General features: G+C 45.5%; 1 protein-coding gene across 1 annotated transcript in view; it reads left to right on the forward strand.

The window, feature by feature from the left end:
- Positions 1-5,658: 5,658 nt before the first annotated feature.
- Positions 5,659-20,724, forward strand: part of PCSK2 (proprotein convertase subtilisin/kexin type 2) — a 449,073-nt gene continuing 434,007 nt past the window's right edge. The window contains exon 1 of the mRNA XM_029593578.1: positions 5,659-5,883. Within this exon, the coding sequence (XP_029449438.1) occupies positions 5,701-5,883 (183 nt within the window). The 5' untranslated portion in view covers positions 5,659-5,700. The remainder of the gene's footprint in view (positions 5,884-20,724) is intronic.

Genomic DNA, 20,724 nt, shown 5'->3' on the forward strand with positions numbered 1-20,724 from the left:
GAGAATGGAGGTGACTGGCCTCACCATAAAATAACTGAAAACAAGAAAAGTAGAACAGAGAAAATCATAACTGTCCATCGTTTTCAGATTCAAAGAAATTTATATTTATAATTGTCCAGATGTATCATCAGATATTCCTGAACTTGCAATGGACAGTCACCTCCGTTCTCTTTTTTTTTTTTTGCAGCTTTTGTGCTTTTCACAACTTAGCACTGAAGTCATTCCCAAGCCTTTTCTGCCAAGGACCCCCTTCAGAATCTGCCTAAACATTTCCAGGCACCTATCACAGGTGTTCGAGAGATTGATTGTATTTAGTAGATTATTCCTACAGCCAAAATTAATAAAGCATCCACATAAAAAATATTTTAAAAAGCACTACTGTTAGAGTGCTGCCGCACTTAAGATGGGGAGAGTCAGACTAGCTTTGGTGGTGGTGCTGCTGCTCCGAGGGAGAAGAAAAGGCTGACTGGATCAAAGCTGATGCTGTGGAGTGTGTGGAAAGATGGGGCAAGGTGGAGTGGGGGGTGGGAAGAGAACATCTATAGCACTGTTGATGTCTATGGTGGGAAAGATGGGACATGTCTTGGCAATATCCCTGCTAAAGGTCTGTGTTGTGGAGAAAGTAAAGGGCAGGTGCAGCAAAAGCAATGCTACTACAGTGGAGGGAGAGATGAAGGGAAGATGGGCCTGAGCATACTGCTGCTATAGTGAAGGTGGAATGGGGAGACATGGGGAGGAGAGGAGGGAGAGTGGCAATCCTGGCAATGTTGTTGCTCCAATAGGAGAAGGAGGGAAAATTGGACTAGGCAATGTTGCAGCTCTGAGGACTATGAAGGCATTGAGAGTCAGCCAGGATAGTAGGTGATTACATTGCAGTTGCGGTAATTTTGCTACTCTTCATAGGAATTTGTATTTATTTATTTATGTATTTATTTATTTATTTAATTAAAAATCATTTATATACCACATGATTACATAGTTGCAGCAGTTTATAGCCATACTGAGTCAGATTGAGGATCCACTGTTTCCAACAGTGATTAATCCAGGTTACAAGTACTGGCAAGATCCCAAACAGTAAATAGATCCCATGCTGCTAACACACAGTGATAAGTAGTGGCTATTCCCCAAATCTAGTTGGTTAATAACAGTTTATAGACTTTTCCTCCGGGAACTTGTGCAAACTTTTTTTTAAACCTAGCTACGCTAACTGCCTTAACCATGTCCTCTGGCAATGAATTCCAGAGCTTAATTGTGCATTGAGAAAAAAAGAATTTTCTCTGATTTGTTTTGAACATGCTACTTACTAATTTCATAGCATGTCCCCTAGCCTTTGTATTTTTTGAAAAAGTAAATAACCAATTCATATTTATCTGTTCTGGTTTATTCATGATTTTATAGACCTCTATCATACCCCCTCAGTCCCACTCCCAATTTTGTAGATTTATGTAGAGTAAATCCCAAATTCTCTAGAAGGCAGCCTGCTAGCATAATGGCTGCTAGCAGGACCTTGGTCTGTCTCTAGGAAGCAACTCTGCTTGACTCAAATAAATCACACTATAAAATCTGACAAAGATCCAGAATTTAGCTCTGTTATGTGTTTCACTGAGGCACTTTTTGCTGAGCTGACTCGAAAAATAGAGGGCTTGGAGATACCCAAAACAGAGGGTCTTTCTAAAATCAAATTCTACAGTTTTCTGGATCACCCTAGAATTCCTTTTAAAGATAGTTGCATTGGCCACCCTCCAGTGTTCAGGCACAATAGACAATTTTAATGCTAGATTACAAATTACTAGTGATAGATCTATATTTTCATTTTTTAATTCTTTCAGAACACTGGGGTATAAACCATCTGGTCCAGGCAATTTGCCATGCTTTAATTTGTCATACTGCACTATTATATCTTCTAGGTTCACTGTAATTTATTTCATTTCTTCCAAATCAACACCACTGAATACTATTTCTGGAACGGGTATTCCTCAGCATTCTTTTCAGTAAACCCTGAATCAAATTATTCATTTAGTGTTTCTACAATGGCCTTATCTTCCCTAAATGCCCCTTTAACCCCTCAATAATCAACTGGTCAAACCAGACTTCCTGCTTCAGATATATTTAAAAATGATTTTATTTCTAATGTTTGCTTCTATGGCCAGCTTCTTTTAGACTGCATTAACAATGTTTTACATCTAACTTGCTAATGCTTATGCTTTTTATAATTTTTAAAGGATGTTCTTTTGGCTAAAATAGTCTCTTTTACCTCACCTTTTAACCATGCCTGCAGCAATTGGCCTTCCTTCCACCTATTTTAATGCATGGAATACATAGCACTGTCACATTGGTTATCCTTCTTCCACCAGGTCTCTGAGAAGTCAATTATGTCTATGTTTTCATTCAGTGCTATATATTCTAATTCTCTCATCTTACCTTTTAGACTTTGGTATTAGTATACAAACATTTCAAAATATGTTTTTTGTTTGTATTAACAACCTTTTAATAGTTGACAGGGATAATTTCGAATTTTTTAACTCAGTTTGTTCTTTAAGTATAGGCATATGGAATGCTTTTGCTTTTTTTGGAACCTCTCTATCATGATGCTCTAACTCTCCTGTTCCTTTAGTATCCTTGGAATATACTTCCCTCCAAACCATGTGCTCCTGAGTGACTGTCAGCTTTCCCCCTTCTAGTTTAAAAGCATCTCTATCTCTTTTTTAAAGGTTAGTGCCAGCAACCTGGTTCCACACTGGTTAAGGTGGAACCTATCCTTTCAGAATAGGCTTTCCCTTCCCCAAAATGTTGGCTTGTACATAACAAATCTAAAACTCTCCTGTCTGCACCATCATCACATCCACACATTGAGACTCTAGAGCTCTTCCTGCCCCTAGGTTCCTGCACATGAAACAGGTTACATTTCAGAGAATGCCACACTGGAGGCTCTGGATTTTAACTTTTTACCTAAGAATCTAAATTTGGTTTCCATAACATCCCTTCCACACCTTCCTATGTCATTGGTGCCCATATATACTATGACATCTGGCTTCTCCCTAGCACTGTCTAAAATCTTATCTGGGTGATGCATGAGGTCTACAACCTTTGCATCAGGCAAGCACCAGGGATCCTCATGTCCACTAGCCACCTAACTATACAATTCCTAATAATCAAATCAGCAGCTATGACAACCAACCAAACCTTCCCTCCTAGGCACTAAGCCTTAGGGATGTGCAGACCAAAAGTTTATGTTCATAAGTCCATAAGTCGAAAGGGGGGGGGGTCATTTGCGGTCAATATGGACATATGGAGAATTCCATAAGTTGAGTCTATGTCCATATGTGCAAATAAAAATTTAAACCCCTCACACTCCTTAATCCCCCCCCCCCCCAAGACTTACCAAAAGTTCCTGGTGGTCCAGCGGGGTCAGGACGTCATTTCTGAACTCCTTTGCAAGGAGCACGTGACGTCGGCGTCACGTCGGAGTGACGTGGCGTCACGTGATTCCCCGTGCGTTCATTCCGGGACCCTCGTTCGACCCAAAAGGAACTTTTGGCCAGCTTGGGGGTGTCAGAAGGCCCCCCCAAGCTGGCCAAAAGTTCCTTTTGGGTCGAACGAGGGTCCCGGAGCGAACCCGCGGGGAATCACGTGATGCCGCGTCACTCCGACGTGGCGCCGACATCACGTGCTCCTCGCAAAGGAGTTCAGAAATGGCGTCCTGACTCCTCGCTGGACCACCAGGGAGTTGTGGTAAGTCTTTGGGGGGGGGGGGATTAAGGAAGGTGAGGGGTTTAAATTTTTATTTTGGATCAACAATCGCGATTTCCAACGTATTCAACATAGCTATGTTGAATAAGTTGGAAATCCGATCGTTTTCGCCTCATCACTTTTTTAAGTTAAAAAAAAAAAGTAGCGTTTTACATTTAAGTTCAAAACGAATGCACACCCCTACTAAGCCTCATCAATGGTGCGAGAGAATAATGCATCACCTAAAGAGCAGGGTACTCTAAGGTAAAAGAGGAAGGGTACACCAGACTAAGTAGTGTTCCTGCTTTGGTTTGTATGTAATGAGAGAGAGCCAGCCTTGCTGCTCCTGCTATTTCATTTGTTTAGAGGAAAAAAAAAAAAAAGGTTGAGGACTTAATTGAGGGTGTTGCTGTTTGGTGAAGAAAAGAAAGGGTGAAAAAAGCAAGAAATCCATTGCTAATTGTTGCTGCTTGGGATATGAGAAATACCTGAATTGGCAAAGTTACTTCTTCAGAGGTGGTTAGAGAAGGCAGGTCAGCCTCAGCAGTGAGTAGGCATTGCTATAACAGTGATAATTTTGAGGGTTGAGGTCAGTGCTTTCTAGTTATGATAATTCTGTAGTGCTAATCTGTGTGTGGGAGGGTGAGGTCTGTCCCTATCAGAGTTACTACTCCAGTTGAGGAGGTGGGCTATGTATAATAGTGCTGTTTACATGGGTAGGGAGGAAAATCAATACTGATTTTCTTGTGTGCTGGATAGGAGGTAAGGCTGTGATAGTTTTGCCATGCTGGGGAAAAGGAAAAAGAGAGGGTCAGCCTCTATGGTACTGCAGATTCTGAAATGTGGGTAAGTCATGGTGGTACTTCTGCTTCAGGTTGGGGATGGAGCTGACTGGCCATGAAACTTTGCTAGTGTTCATGGTGAGAGTGCATTCTTGTCTACACTGCTGCTCTGGGTGGAGGAAAGAGGGCTTGACCTTGAAATAGTTAATTCAGGTAAGTTCGAGGGGCTAGCTGCAGTATTACTGTTGCTTTGGGCAGATATATGGTAAATGTTTCAGGAAGATATAAAAGAGGTGGCATGGGTTTTGGAGGAAATCATTGACTGTAGAGTTGTATGGTAGGATGATATTCTGCTGGCAGCAGTGCCTGGAAACTAGTACTGACAATGTGACATTGCTGATGTTTCATATAAAATATATAGCAGTGCAAGGATTTCTTAGGACAAGTAATTAACCATGCTTTGCTCATAAATTGCCCATAATTTAAGGGGTCCATAGTGACCCCACTTTTGGGAACCAGTGTCCTAAACAAAAGTATTTGAGAAGAAACCTTGATTTTATTATTTTCTTTAATAACCAAGAAGTGGAAAATCACAAAATCATTTTATTATTTTCTCCTTGTATTTAAGAAGCACTACCTTCTTAAGATGATGGTTGCAACATAATGACATCACTGTTGATTACAGAGGTCTCTCCTCGGGGCTTTTCCCTGACGGAACAGCTCTCCTTCGCCAGTCCTCGAAAGCCAAGAAATGGAGGAATTCTCCAGGGTGCTGAATCAGTGCACTGCCTCTGAGAGCACTAGTACCTAGCAGCATTCGAACAGGGGGGTGTATCATCGAGGGGCGGTGCCTACACCTCCGACCCAGATGGTTGGCTGGGGCCCTATCCTGTGTCACCGAGGCTGTTACACTTCCCCAGCTGCCGATGAATTATAGATGAGGAGGAGCTGGAAATGCAGATTTAGCATCCAAAGCAGCATCACATCTACACACACGTAACCGAATCATCCCAGGAGCAGCGCAGCATCTCACTACACCGCTCCTTATCCTGAAGCGAGATGCACGAAGCACACACTGAGCCGTGCCTTTCAGCTCAGTGATTAAACTGGCCAAACCAGCCCATACTGTTTCCCTTTGTTTCTAGCCTCCTTTTCCTTCAGCAGTCGCAGGAGGAAAAAAAAGAGAAAGATGAAGAGAAGATGTGTTACAGAGTGGAGGACTGCTGGGTTTCTTTTGCTCTGTGCAATTGTTTTTGCATCTGCAGAAAGAGCTACCTTCACTAATCATTATTTGGTGGAGTTGCATAAAGGGGGAGGAGAGGCTGAAGCCAAGCAACTTGCTTCAAAACATGGCTTTAGTGGTGTCAGAAAGGTAATACCCTCTTTTCATTTTTTTGCGTGTTTGTGCCTGGTGTGTGTGATATTTATCACAATCCTTTCACTTTAATTTCAATCTTTGCTTTGCAAGTTTGCAGATACCTATGTGCACTATTTGTTTGGTACAAAATATTTTCCAAAGGCTTCTTATCGCAACAAAATAGCTTACCAAATAATATCTTCCTTTTCATCAGTATGCATTTTAATATTTATATTAAATGCGTTTCACTATACTATAGGAATATATTGCAAAAAGGTAAATATTAAACAATCCATATATCCCCCCCCCCCGCACACACACACACACACAGATATAAATAATTCACCTGCTACAAAGCAATTCATTACAGAAGTTTTTTCCGAATAAATGACGTGTTATAAAATACCACTTGAAAAGATTTCCTCTCCTTCGTGAATCAGGTCAGCCCCTCTTGGATTAAACAAGAGGTTCCTATGTTGTTACTAGACCACCAACCAATTACCTGGAAAACATCCTCCAGTGTAAATCTTGTAATGTTAAGAACCATTTCCCAGCAGTAACAAAATATAAATTGCATGTGGTTATAAACATAGTTTGAGACATACCAATACAATGATTAGGAATTCATTTAGAAATGACTTTAAGTATGCTGCATTAATGGTATATAAACAGAAAACTGGCCAGATTAACTATAGTAACACTCTTGAACAATCCTATGTAAAATTATGCATGTGTCACATACTTATAAGCATATCAATTATACTTTGTCAAAATATGCTTTAGTATTAATAAAATGTGATTTAAGAAGTACACAATAATGTTTGATTATATACCTTATTTGTAATTTTAGTCAGCTATTATGCTGGTTTCTCAGATCTGTTTAGAAACTGTTCTGAAGTTATACATAAGAAGTACTGAATGTAATATTGCTCTAATCACTCTGTTATATTGCAACCTATGTATTGGTCAAGTAGAGTAATTCAGTTTAGTTGAAAGGAAAAGGAAAAGTAGCCCCAATTAAAGGCTTAATGCTTGCATGGTTCACTTATTCTCATCACTAGTACAGGGGTTATTGAGTGGATCTCGCATGTAGTCAGGTAAGTGAACAATAATTACTGCTGTTTGCATTCAAGCAATAATACAATAAAACAGCATACTGAAATTAGCAGGATACTGCACTTACAGAGACAGGTTTTCTCTGCTAAATTCCTCCAAGCATATTAGTGTTTATTGCTCCCAGACAAACTGAATGCTAGCCCTCCTAGTGAGGTATTTAAACTAAGTGCCTAATTTTGGAAGCCTAGTTGCATTTACAAACATTGTGTATACTGGTATACTGTTCATTTGATTTTTCTTAAAGAAGAATTTTTCTGATGGCATTTATATTTTAAGAGATGCATTTTAGGTTGAAGATGATGGCAGGACTTATGGACAACTTGTTTACAGGTTCCTGAAAGAGGAAGGACATTTGGGCTATGCAGAGGGGAAAGCCCTGGTGCAGATCTCAATCATTTAAATTCACATGGGCTGGGTGGGGGAATTTAGTGAAGCACATGTTGCACAGTACTTAAGTCCTTGATTATATAGTTTATTACAATCTTTGTTACATGATCACATATAAATAACAAAACACATCAGATTAGTAAACTGCATGGTGGTTTGTTTAAAATGATTAATTTGCTCCATTTATAAACAAGCAGCAAAAGCAAACTGTGGATCTTGAAACCCATGTCTCACAGACTGTCCCTACATGTAGCAATAGTTCTGAGTTTAAAGTGTTGCCCCCTAGTTTCTCTCTGAGAGGAGTACAAGGCAGTGGGTGCAGTTATTTGGAAAAATACACAGTAGGTTCCATTAGGGGAAGGGAAGCATAATCTGTTTCTCTTTATTAAGAAAAGAAAAACCTGTCATCAGATCAGTGCTTGACAAAAAGGTTTGTCTGTCCATAAATGGCTAAGGTGTAGGGAACAAATCACATGCATGTATGTGTGTGCATGTGTGTGTGTGTGGGGGGGGGGGGGGGGTGCTGTTGGACAGACATCATTTTGTTGGATTAAGCTCCCAAGCCCCTATAGCAGGTACTGTTCTATATTTAACCATTTAACTTAGCTCTGTGCAACACAGGGTCCCAAGCAGGTGTTCCAATCTATAAAATGAGCAAAATCAATGCTGGAGTTGACCTGCCTGTTTATTGCTTGTGCATACAGTAGTACTGCATAGCTGAAAGGAGTTTTGGGATACAGCCAGTGATTGCATCTTATGTATCCTCTGAGGTAATGATTAGTTAGCAATATTCCTTTATCAACAGGGCATTAACTGATAGGAAATGTCTTGGGGGAGGGACGGGGGTATTGCTATTATAAGTTAAAATGTATCGTAGGCATCTTTTCATTATGTTTTTAAAGAAGCAGTTGACTCACATTCTGAACAATTTAAGTCAGTGACAAGCTTCAGTCCAATTTTTCTGTAGGAGACTCTAGGGATTTATGTATTCCATGTCTTTTGAATTTGGAAAGCACGACCATGCATTTCTCTCATTGTGGTGTTCTCTTTATAAATTTTTACAGATAATTCAAATCCCTAGATTACCATATAAAATCTTGCACTCCACATTTTCACTTTATTTCTCAGCCTTCATCTCTTTCTGTGTCCTCCCACACGGTGTTAAATTCAGGCATATCTCCAGAGGAGCATTATGCCCACAATCCGAAAGTTAGGTTCCCCTCCCCCCCCCCCCCCCCCACACACTCCATAGAAGATGCAGTATTTAATATTAATCTAAAATGTCCTTCTGTGAGTAATAACTTTGGTGTCACCCAAATATTCTGATCTGCCTTTCCCACAGACATTTTATTTTTAAATTCCACTCTGCTCCCAGGCATTGCCCTGTGCAATCCTCAAGCCTTTCTCTTCTCATAATTTGCTCAGATCTGTGCCCTTTCCTTTGCCAGCGCTTCATCATCAAATTCTTCCTTGGGATTCCACTGTGCCCATGACACCTTTCCCTAGAAGTCTGCTCCGTGGTTTCAACCATTGTAAACTCTTCCTTTTATGCTTGTGATCTCAACTGCTGTTTAGCAGAGTTGCCGTAATATGTCACAGAGAGAGTAGAAACAGGATTTTCAAATGGTATTTATTTTAGTATCGTGGAAAGTGTCCATAGAGGTCTGAAAAGGCAACACATGGACACCCTCAAAGAACAATGTCATCAATTATACAAATCAGACACAAATGTTTCAAATGTCCTACTTGTCAGTGAAAGCATCTTTCTGTGTTCAAATCAGTTTTCAAAATAGGCAATATATATGGCTTTTGCAGAAAGGGAAACCTTCAGCACAGGAATTATACTCCAGTGTGACAATGACATGGTACCTACGAGCTAACACCAAGCATTCAATCCCACTGACAAATGAAACAGCTATGGAGAAAGCAAGGATCCAATTACATTTAATGAAAAAAAAATGTTATATCATCTTTAGTACAGATATATTATGCTGTACTGATAACCCGTTTTAACAAATACTTAATACAGTACTGTTTAGAAGGACTGAATGATACACAATATTGAATTTCTTCTAGCATATACTGAAGAAAATTTGCAACAGATACAGCATTGAATGTCTTCCAGTATATACTGGAGTATTTGCAACAGATACGAAATAATTCCATCAATCGTTTTCTATCTATACATGTATAGCTAAATTAGAAATTACCTGATCTGCCTGCAGATAGGCCATTTATCCACAAGTAAGTGATATCCTGATAGCTCAGAAGTAATGGAAAGAGTGAAGACAAAATTGCATCATACAAAGATCATCAATAGTGAATGAAAGCAGACAATGTAATTTCATTTGGCCTTGTAATATTCTGATTATGAAATTGTATTATTTATGTTTACCCTTTTATGGAAGAATGTATACAAAAAGTCAAGCGCTAAATGATGTCAAGTATTTGCAGGTTTCTGGCAATACTGGAAACAGTTACTACCCTGCTTGTAATTGAGGTTACTGGCTAGTTGCCCATATTTGAGGATTTCACCAATTTTTTTTTTTTTTTGCTGCTGCTGCTGTTGCTGCTGCTGTAGCTGGCAAGAAAAATATTTGTATTGTATAAATCAGGGGTAGGCAACTCTGGTCCTTGACTGCTACAAACAGGCTTGGTTTTCAGAATATCTACAATGAATATGAATGAGATATATTTGCATGCACTACCTACATTGTATGCAAGCACTGCATACCTCATGTATATTCATTGTGGATACCCTGAAAATCAGATTTGTAGGACTTGGGGACCGGAGTTGCCTGTCGTTTGTACATAATGATTAAATCAACTGTTTCTTCCTTTTCCAGATATCTAGCTAGCTATCTTTTTTACATATATGTGAGTGCACAATTACTGATACATTTTTTAAAATACAGTAAGTTAAAAATATTATGAAATATCTCTCTCTCTTCTCTCCATTTCCCTGTAGAATCAAATTATGTATCATTTACTATTTATTGTACTATACAGTCTACTTTCATGCCAGAAACCTTGAAATTAAACATGGACTAGCCCTAAACATTATATGGCATTTTAACTGCACATATGTCATATTTCCCTCCCCCCACCAGCTGTGCTCTCTGAAACGCCTACTCAGAGTTTACATGAAAGTACATGCAAAATCGGGTTACATGCACACTTTTACATTCATTGGGCCCAGGGCTATTTTGTAACAGCCATTTATGTGCATAGAACCAAGTTTTAAGTGAGAAAATGGCTTTGAAAATTCAGTCCTAAATGGTAGCTGTGCATAGAGTCAGTTATTTTTGTGTAACTGTGGATAAACATGCAATATGGTTTTTATTCATTTTTTATTCACAATGTAGTTCTCACATTATACAGGAAGCTCATATGTGTTTTTCATGTATACTGCACTGGATAATTTAGGTACTATGAAAACTGTTATTTAGGAATAAGCATTCTTCATTAGTTTATTATTTATTTCATTTTATCAACCCCCTTAAAATTTCTTGCTGGGAAAGAAGATAGCTTATTTAGTATATTATATTATGCATCCTGGGCTTGTTATTCAAAAAAATCTGGATAAGTAAGTTAACCAGATAAGGCTTATCTGGCTAACTTATAAGGGATATGTGTCTTATCTGGCTAACTTTAGAGCAGATCTAACTTATCCATTTAACATAGCCGAATGTTTAAATATTGCTACTTCTCTGGCTTAGTAAAATGGATAAGTTGCTCCTCCCTGAAACTCACAATTCCCATCCACCACTTAGGGGGTCATTTACCAAGCGGATCGCACGCGATAAGGGACGTTTTGTATGCGAAAAGTCCCTTATCGCTTGCAGTACCAAGATGGGGGCGGAGTCGGGGCGGTGTCGGTCCCGGAAGAGGAGGAGTCGGGGCGGCTCCGGGGCTGATGCTGCGAAGACTTCGCTGACAGCGAAAGGTACACTTGTTTATCGCTGTCAGTTGTGCGCCGAATAACTACACCTTTTATGGTGTAGTTATTTGGCGTGATGCCGGCAGCGATCGCACCGCGGAGGTGCGATCGCTACCGGCTATCACTGGACCACCCCCCCCCCCCATTTTGCCCCCCCCCCCCCGTTACCACAGGACTCACTATGCCTTGCGACATTAGAAAATCCAGCCCTTAGTCAGATAACTGGTACTGAATATCAGCCTCTCTATAAACAATTCTACTTTTATTCTGTATTTATTCAACAGATGTGTGAATAAAAATGTGTGGCCAGGGAAATCAGTGTTCAACTCCCACTTCCCTGACAGATATTCCTTGTGACTTTGGGCAGATCACTTTATTTTCTGTTTCTTCAGGTACATCCTCAGATTGTAAGCTCTTTAGGGGAAGCACATACAAATAAATGTTCAAGGGGCTACACACATAAATTTCAGGGTTTACGTGTGTGGCCGGGCCATGCGCGAACCACCCACATTTTACAACTGGCCCGGCCATGTGCGTAAATCCCGGAACGCGCAGAAGTGCCGGCCGAGAGTGAAGGGGCAGCCAGGGGGCATGGTCTGGATGGGGAGGGGCGGGCCGGGACAGTGCCATTAGCCACTGTCCCGGGGAAGTGTGTGCCGGCAGCCGGACAGCGCACGCAGATTACTTCTGCTCCAGAGGAGCAGTAAGTATTAAAATAAAAAAATTTGTGATAGGGCAGGTTTAGGGGGCCTGGAGGAGAGGGGAAGAGGGAGGAAGGATAGAGTTAGGTATAGGAAAGTTTTTTCCCAGCCCACTCCTTAATTGGAGTGGTCCGGGCAGGAACTAGGGGAGGCCTGATTGCGTCGCCGCACATGTGTGCGCTGTGATTGGATTTTACAACATGCGCGCGCTGGCACGCGAATGTTATAAAATCAGTGCGCTCATGTGTGCGCACTGGGAACCGCGCACACATGACACATGAGTGCTCCTTTTAAAATTGACCCATATTGCTACTAATTCATCTGACCTTGTATTCTTCCTTCACTACCCAGTTCTACAACCCTTGTTAAAATGTAACTGTATTTTTCTTAACTCTTCAGTTAAATGTTTTTATCACCCTGTTAAATGTGAACCGATGTGATATGTTTCATGAATGTCGGTATATAAAAATTCTAAATAAGTAAGTAAATAAATAAATAAATAAATATTGTAGCTGAATATTGTAAGTTGCCTTGAGCATTATTTGGAAATGAGGGCTAAAAATCCAAATATTTAATTCAGCACTTTAAAGTGTTTCCAAGCTGTCTGTACAATCATTTTTTAAGATTTCCTTTCAGAGACTTGAATGGCAATGCTAGAGGAGCTGGGTCTGATGAGAATTAAGATGTCTGAGGCCACAAAATTGCTGCATTACAGGTCACCCTGCCTCCACCTGGATGCAAATGACTGCAAGCCAGCATCTGCTTAGCAGTTCCCTCCCCCCCCCCCCCCCGGGTGTGAGAGAAGAGTTGGTGGTCCCTGGGCAGGGCCAGTGTGGAGCAATCAATCCCAGCAACAGTTTCTCCTGCTACCTGGATAAACACAGCAAATAACATGTCAGAACAGGGGTTAAAGGGGACTGACAGCTGTGGCTACATAAGTCACTATTGATCCCCCTCCCATACACATATCATCATCTTTTTCATATATCCATACTTCTGCAATCGGAGTCAATGTTTCTTTCTGCGCTTACCATCCCCTTCTGCAACAGCAGCCCCAGTCACAGTTTACATCATCTCTTCTTAATTGGCATGAGCCCCATCTTCAACCTTGAAGACAGTAACCCTTCTCTGAAGATCATCTTGTGAGCTATCAGTGCAGCTGCAATTTTCTTCATCATGGCTCTTTCCTTCTTTGGCCAACTGCCACCTGGAAATCCCACTCACCTAGAGGGGTTATAATTGCCCCAGTCCCAGTCACAAAGGTTACTGCTGACGTTTTCAGTGGCTTCAGCTCCAGTTTTACCGCACTATGCCTCTTACGCATATCTGTGTGCTCAACTGCCTGTATGACCTCTCTTGACTCCCAGCTTCAAGTCCCAGCAGCCCTGCTGGTTTTCTGGCAAGCTTCAGCAAGCAGGTCTCCTCGGTTACAGACCGTCATCGTCAGGGTAGAGATACTGTGAGTTGATCTTCTCCGGCAGTGACTTTTCTTGTCAATCTGCTCTGGGCTCTGCAGGTAATGCCTGGCTATTTACACCCTATCTTCCCCCCCTCATTTTTACACCCCAGCAGACTTCTAACACTGACAAACTTATTAGAAAAAAAAAGGAAAGGGGGAAAGAAATAAAAACTGAGAGAAAACATTCCAGCTTGATTATTGCTGTTATTCAGTTGCCTCTTAATTGCTTTTAGTGTAAATGAAACATGCTACCCAAGTAGTTGTCCAGGCTAGTTACAAGACCAAGCCCTTTAAAGGGGCCGGACAATATCTTTACCTCAACCAAGGACACAATAAAACCCCAGCACATAAAAGGTGTTGCCAGTTCCTTTCCAATGGAGCTTAGGAAGACAAAAAGATGTGTCTATTACCAATGGACACAGATGAAACAAAATGTAGACTAATCACCTTAGATACAAGGATGCCTTTATTTATTCAAGGTAGTATATTATCACGGGAGAAACCATTCGGTGCCCACGGGATGAAACATTAGGTGCCTGATTCAGGCTGAGTTTCGCCCAAGTTTAGGGACGCATCAGGGGCTAAAAAACATCTAATGTTCTAATCAGTGTTTTAGAACAAGTGCACAATCATTAGATTCTAGGGGTGTGCATTTGTTTTGAACTTAAATGTAAAATGCTACTTATTTATTTTTTTTAACTTAAAAAAGTGATGAGGCGAAAACGATCGGATTTCTAACTTATTCAACATAGCTATGTTGAATAAGTTGGAAATCGCGATTGTTGATCCAAAATAAAAATTTAAACCCCTCACCTTCCTTAATCCCCCCCCAAAGACTTACCACAACTCCCTGGTGGTCCAGCGAGGAGTCAGGACGCCATTTCTGAACTCCTTTGCGAGGAGCACGTGACGTCGGCGCCACGTCGGAGTGACGCGGTGTCACGTGATTCCCCGCGCGTTCGCTCCGGGACCCTCGTTCGACCCAAAAGGAACTTTTGGCCAGCTTGGGGGTGTCTGGCGCGCCATCACCCGACCCGGGGGCTGGTCCGGAGGCCTTGACCACGCCCCCCGGGCCGGTGCTATGCCCCCGGTCCCGCCCCGAACCGCCTCCTGACCCCCGGACATGCCCCCGGACACGCCCCTCCCTCTCCTTTTACGAAGCCCCAGGACTTACGAGTGTCCCGGAGCTATGCGCGCGCCGGTGGCCTATGCAAAATAGGCGTGTCGGCGCGCGAGTGCCCTGCGCGCATAAATCTGGCTGGATTTATGCGCATGGGGCTTTTAAAATCCGGCCCAAGCTGTATTACAAAAACTCTGATGGTACAAACAGTAAGCATATGCACTACAGATGATGGCGGAAAACAAAAATTAGAGAGTAAAGATATTTACAAATAGTCAATAGCAGGAAACAATGACAAAATCAAAGATTCTGTGAATTGGATTCCAAACATCCAGACATATTTATAAGTAGTTTGTCTGGATGTTTTTGTCATTCACTGTTGCGGTCTCAGGCGCCACGGTGGCGCCCGAGGCCTTACCTCCTCTTCGGGTCCCGGAGCCCTGCCGCGATCCGCGGACTCGGGACCTCGGCCGCAGCTCCCTCCTTCCGCTCCGACCCCGCGCGGGCCTGCAAGGCCTTCAGGCGCCATGCGCCGGCTCCCTCTCCACCGCCGGCGTCCTCCCGCGGCTAGCCCCGCCCCATAGGCATGCGCGCGTGGCAGAGCCCTGTTTTTAAAGGGCCCAGCGCGGGAAAGCACGGCTCCTCCCTTTCCTGACGTCAGACACTGCAGGGCTATTTAAGCCCTGCAGTTCCTAGCCTTCCTTGCCTTGCAACGAGGTTCCTTCTTCCGAAGAGCTGGTTGCCATCGTTCCTGTTACTCCTGTTTTGTCTTCAGCCTGCCTCGACTCCGGTCCGTGACTTCGACTCCTGTTTTGTCTTCAGCCTGCCTTGACTCCGGTCCGTGACTTCAACTCCTGTTTGTCTTCAGCCTGCCTTGACTCCGGTCCGTGACTTCGACTCCTGTTTGTCTTCAGCCTGCCTCGACTCCGGTTCGTGACCCCGACTCCTGCTTGCTCGCCGCCTGCCAAGACTCCGGTTCGTATTCCACTCCTGGGTTTCCTCGTCCTCGCCTAAGTCCCAGCGGTCCGGGTCCCTACGGGCTCCTCCTGGGGGGACCTCGGACTTCCAGGGCGAAGACTCCTAAGTCCTAGCGACCCGGGCTCCCACAGCTCCTCTGGAGGAGTCACGGGTTTCCAGGTGAAGCTCCAATTGCCCAGTGGGAGTTCTGCCTACCGACTGTTCCCTCGGGTCGGTCGGCCTAAGGATCCACATCCGGATTTCCTCCATCACAACAGTTTGCAAGGCCATGGATCCGGCAGACCTCGCCGGGCTACAGGCCATTCCGGGTTTGGCCCAGCGGTTGGTTCAGCAACAGCAGGTCCTGGACTCCCTGGCTGCAACAGTAGAGCGGCTGGCCGCTCGCATGGATGCCGAGCCGCCCGCACCTGTTCCGGTACCAGCACCCGCTCCAGTACCACTGGTAACCCTCCAGTCCCCTACGCAGCTTCCAGCGCCCTCACGCTATGCCGGGGATGCCAAGGCGTGTCGAGGGTTCTTAAACCAATGTTATGTGCGCTTTGCACTACTGCCTAACCAGTTTCCTACAGATGGCACCAAGGTGGCGTACATTTTTTCCCTTTTGGACGGACGGGCCCTGAACTGGGCTTCCCCCATGTGGGAGAATAATGATCCAGCGCTGGGGGATTTTAACCGTTTTGTGGAAGAGTTCAAAGCGGCTTTTGATGAGCCAGCACGACAGGCTTCCGCTACCTCAGAGTTACTTCAGCTCCGGCAAGGAACGCGGACTTTGGCGGGCTGAATTGATCGGCGTTTGCAGCAGAGGGCGAAAGAGGGGCGCCCTTTTCGACGCTTGACATCCGTGACTCCCAGGATCTCGAACTCGGGCTCACGGGGAACTGCACCTGCACCAGCAACTTCCTCGGACGAGCCCATGCAAGTGGGCCGCTCGTCATTGTCACCCGAAGAAAGGCAGCGACGCCGCGACTTGAGGCTGTGCCTGTACTGTGGCGGTAAGGGCCACTACCTTGCACAGTGTAAGGAACGGGCGAAAAACTCCCGCGCCTAGGTGTAAGGGAGGAGTGTCCCCTAGGCTGCCTTAGCGCTGCTCCTCAGTGTACCATACCGGTAACCTTGGAATATCCCGGTGGTTCCTTCCTCACGCAAGCCCTAGTCGACTCCGGGGCAGGAGGCAACTTCATTACTAAGGACCTGGTGCAACAGCTGAATCTTCCTACACGATCTAGGACTAGTGCCTTACGGGTAACCTCTATTCAGGGTACTCCTTTGTCTGGATGCATTTCCTCAGAGACCTTTCCGTTGATTTTGCAGACGAGCTTATTGCACACAGAGGAGATTTCGTTGTTAGTTTTGGAGAGAGCTGTACATCCGGTGGTCCTTGGTTTACCCTGGCTCCAAAAACACTCTCCTGTAATTCGCTGGAAGGACTTTCAGATTACCCAGTGGAGTTCTGAGTGTTTCCAATCCTGCCTCCAAGCAAAAAGATTCCAACGGATTCCGCTGGCTCTCACCTCTCCGGTATTACCGGCTCCGTATGCAGATTTTCTGGATGTCTTTTCCAAAGAAAAAGCAGAATTGTTACCGCAACACCGACTGTTTGACTGTGCGATAGAGTTGCTCCCGGGTACTACTCCCCCTCGGGGACGGGTATACCCGTTGTCTCAGCCTGAGACCCGGGCTATGTCAGAATACATCACCGAGAATCTGGCTAAGGGCTTCATCCGCCCTTCAAAGTCTCCCGCCGGAGCAGGTTTCTTTTTTGTTGCTAAGAAGGACGGAGCCTTGCGGCCTTGCATAGATTACCGTGGGCTCAACGCTATCACCAAGAAGAACCGGTACCCGCTTCCCCTCATTCCGGAATTGTTGGATAGGCTCCAAGGAGCCCAAGTGTTCACTAAATTGGACCTCCGTGGCGCATACAATCTGGTCCGAATCCGTCCCGGGGATGAATGGAAGACGGCGTTCAACACCCGGGACGGCCATTATGAATACCTAGTGATGCCGTTTGGACTGTGCAATGCTCCCGCCGTATTCCAGCACTTAATGAACGAGATTCTGCGAGAATTATTGCACTCCTGCGTGATCGTCTATTTGGACGATGTTCTCATACATTCCCCGGATCTTACCTCCCATCGGCAACATGTGAGACAAGTACTCCAGATCTTACGAGACCATCATTTGTATGCAAAGTTTGAAAAATGTCTCTTTGAGCAAGAGTCGTTACCCTTCCTAGGGTATATTGTGTCCTCTACCGGTTTCCGGATGGACCCCAGTAAGGTGTCCGCCATCAGGAAGTGGCCCCGTCCTGAGGGGCTTAAAGCGTTGCAACGTTTTTTGGGGTTTGCTAACTTCTATAGACACTTTATTCCCCAGTACTCTCGATTGGTGGCACCTTTAACCGCGCTAACTCGGAAAGGGGCAAACACCCGTCTTTGGCCTAAGGGGGCTTGTGAGGCTTTCGAACAATTAAAGGAGGCGTTTCTCTGGGATACTTGTTTACGTCACCCGGATCCCACACGCCCATTCTTTGTTGAGGTCGATGCCTCTAACATTGCTGTAGGTCTCTACCTCCGGGCATCTCCTACCCTGCTCCTATTTTTCCAAAAAATTCTCGTCAGCCGAGTGTAATTACGGCATTGGGGATAAGGAGTTGCTGGCTGTCAAACTTGCGCTGGAGGAGTGGAGACAGTGGTTGGAGGGCTCCCTTCATCCAGTCACGATTTATACAGATCATAAAAACCTGGAGTTCCTCAACCAGACTCAACGACTTAATCCCCGACAAGCACGTTGGTCCCTTTTCTTTAACCGTTTTGATTTCATACTGAAGTATCGTCCCGCCTCGAAGAATGTACGGGCTGATGCGCTCTCTCGTTATGAAATTCAGGAGGGAAAGGAAGACCTCCCGCAACACATCATTGATCCCGCTAGAATCCAGGTAGCCAGTACCACAGTTTCCACTCTAGGACGAGTTGTGGTTTCTCGCAAAGACCGCAGGAGGGTGTTAGCCTGGGCCCACGACTCCCTTTCGGGGGGTCACGCCGGCAGGGAGAGGACGCTCGATCTGCTCAACCGCTATTACTGGTGGCCTCGAATTCGTCAAGATGTGCGAGTATATGTGGATTCGTGCCCAGTATGTGCCCGGAAAAAACCGCCTAGTGGTTGGCCCTGGGGGCTCCTGCAGCCGCTGCCTGTTCCCGCGGAACCATGGTCCCACATAGCCACGGACTTTGTAGTGGATCTGCCACCCTCGAAAGGGAATACGGTGATTTGGGTAACCGTAGACCGCTTTTCTAAGATGATTCACCTGGTACCCTTGCCTAAGCTGCCCTCTGCGCCTGAACTCGCGCTCTTGTTTACCCTACACATCTTCCGGGCTCATGGACTACCACAGAGTATCGTATCAGACAGAGGGCCACAGTTTACGGCCCGTTTTTGGCGTGCCCTTTGTAAGAAATTTGGGGTACAATTAAATTTGTCCACGGCATTTCACCCCCAGTCTAATGGCCAGACGGAGCGCACGAACCGCACTCTTAAAACCTTCCTCCGTAGTTTCATCTCCGAAAAGGGAACTGACTGGGTTTCTCTTCTGCCTTGGGCAGAGTTCGCCTACAACAATCATACCCATGCTGCCACGGGACAAACACCTTTTCAGATTGTGTTTGGACGCCACCCAAGGCCTCCAATACCGCTTCCTATTCCCATTCCATCACCAGCTGCCTTAACCGCAGCATGCCAAGTGCATCATCTCTGGAAGGGGATTCAACTCAAACTGACCACTGCAGCGAGAAAGTCCCAGCAGTTTGCTAACCGTCATCGACGTCCAGCACCGGTTTTCTTGCCGGGTACCAAGGTGTGGTTAAGCACCCGGAACCTCCAACTACCTAACCGTTCTCGTAAGTTGGCTCCCAGATACTGCGGGCCTTTTCAAGTTGCGGAGCGTATAGGAACAGTATCCTACAGACTTCGCCTTCCGTCTTCACTCCGCATCCATAACGTGTTCCACGTCTCCTTGTTGAAACCGGTGGTACTTTCCCGATTCCACCATCCTTCCACAGACGCACTAGCGTCACCTGCATCTCAGGAGAATACGTATCAGGTTCGGGAGGTCTTGGACGTTCGCTTCCATGCCCATCGCTGGGAATACCTGCTGGCATGGGAGGGGTGAGGCCCCGAAGAAGACTCATGGGAACCAGCTCGGAACATCTTGGACAAATCATTGCTAACTCAATTCCATCTGGACAATCCCGGGAAACCTGGCCCTCGGCGGAGGGGGCGTAAGAGGGGGGGTACTGTTGCGGTCTCAGGCGCCACGGTGGCGCCCGAGGCCTTACCTCCTCTTCGGGTCCTGGAGCCCTGCCGCGATCCGCGGACTCGGGACCCCGGCCGCAGCTCCCTCCTTCCGCTCCGACCCCGCGCGGGCCTGCAAGGCCTTCAGGCGCCATGCGCCGGCTCCCTCTCCACCGCCGGCATCCTCCCGCGGCTAGCCCCGCCCCCTAGGCATGCACGCGCGGCAGAGCCCTGTTTTTAAAGGGCCCAGCGCGGGAAAGCACGGCTCCTCCCTTTCCTGACGTCAGACGCTGCAGGGCTATTTAAGCCCTGCAGTTCCTAGCCTTCCTTGCCTTGAAACGAGGTTCCTTCTTCCGAAGAGCTAGTTGCCATCGTTCCTGTTACTCCTGTTTTGTCTTCAGCCTGCCTCGACTCCGGTCCGTGACTTCGACTCCTGTTTTGTCTTCAGCCTGCCTTGACTCCGGTCCGTGACTTCAACTCCTGTTTGTCTTCAGCCTGCCTTGACTCCGGTCCGTGACTTCGACTCCTGTTTGTCTTCAGCCTGCCTCGACTCCGGTTCGTGACCCCGACTCCTGCTTGCTCGCCGCCTGCCAAGATTCCGGTTCGTTTTCCACTCCTGGGTTTCCTCGTCCTCGCCTAAGTCCCAGCGGTCCGGGTCCCTACGGGCTCCTCCTGGGGGGACCTCGGACTTCCAGGGCGAAGACTCCTAAGTCCTAGCGACCCGGGCTCCCACAGCTCCTCTGGAGGAGTCACGGGTTTCCAGGTGAAGCTCCAATTGCCCAGTGGGAGTTCTGCCTACCGACTGTTCCCTCGGGTCGGTCGGCCTAAGGATCCACATCCGGATTTCCTCCATCACAACAATTCACCT

Source organism: Rhinatrema bivittatum, chromosome 3, assembly GCF_901001135.1.
Source record: "Rhinatrema bivittatum chromosome 3, aRhiBiv1.1, whole genome shotgun sequence".
NCBI classification, from domain to species: domain Eukaryota; kingdom Metazoa; phylum Chordata; class Amphibia; order Gymnophiona; family Rhinatrematidae; genus Rhinatrema; species Rhinatrema bivittatum.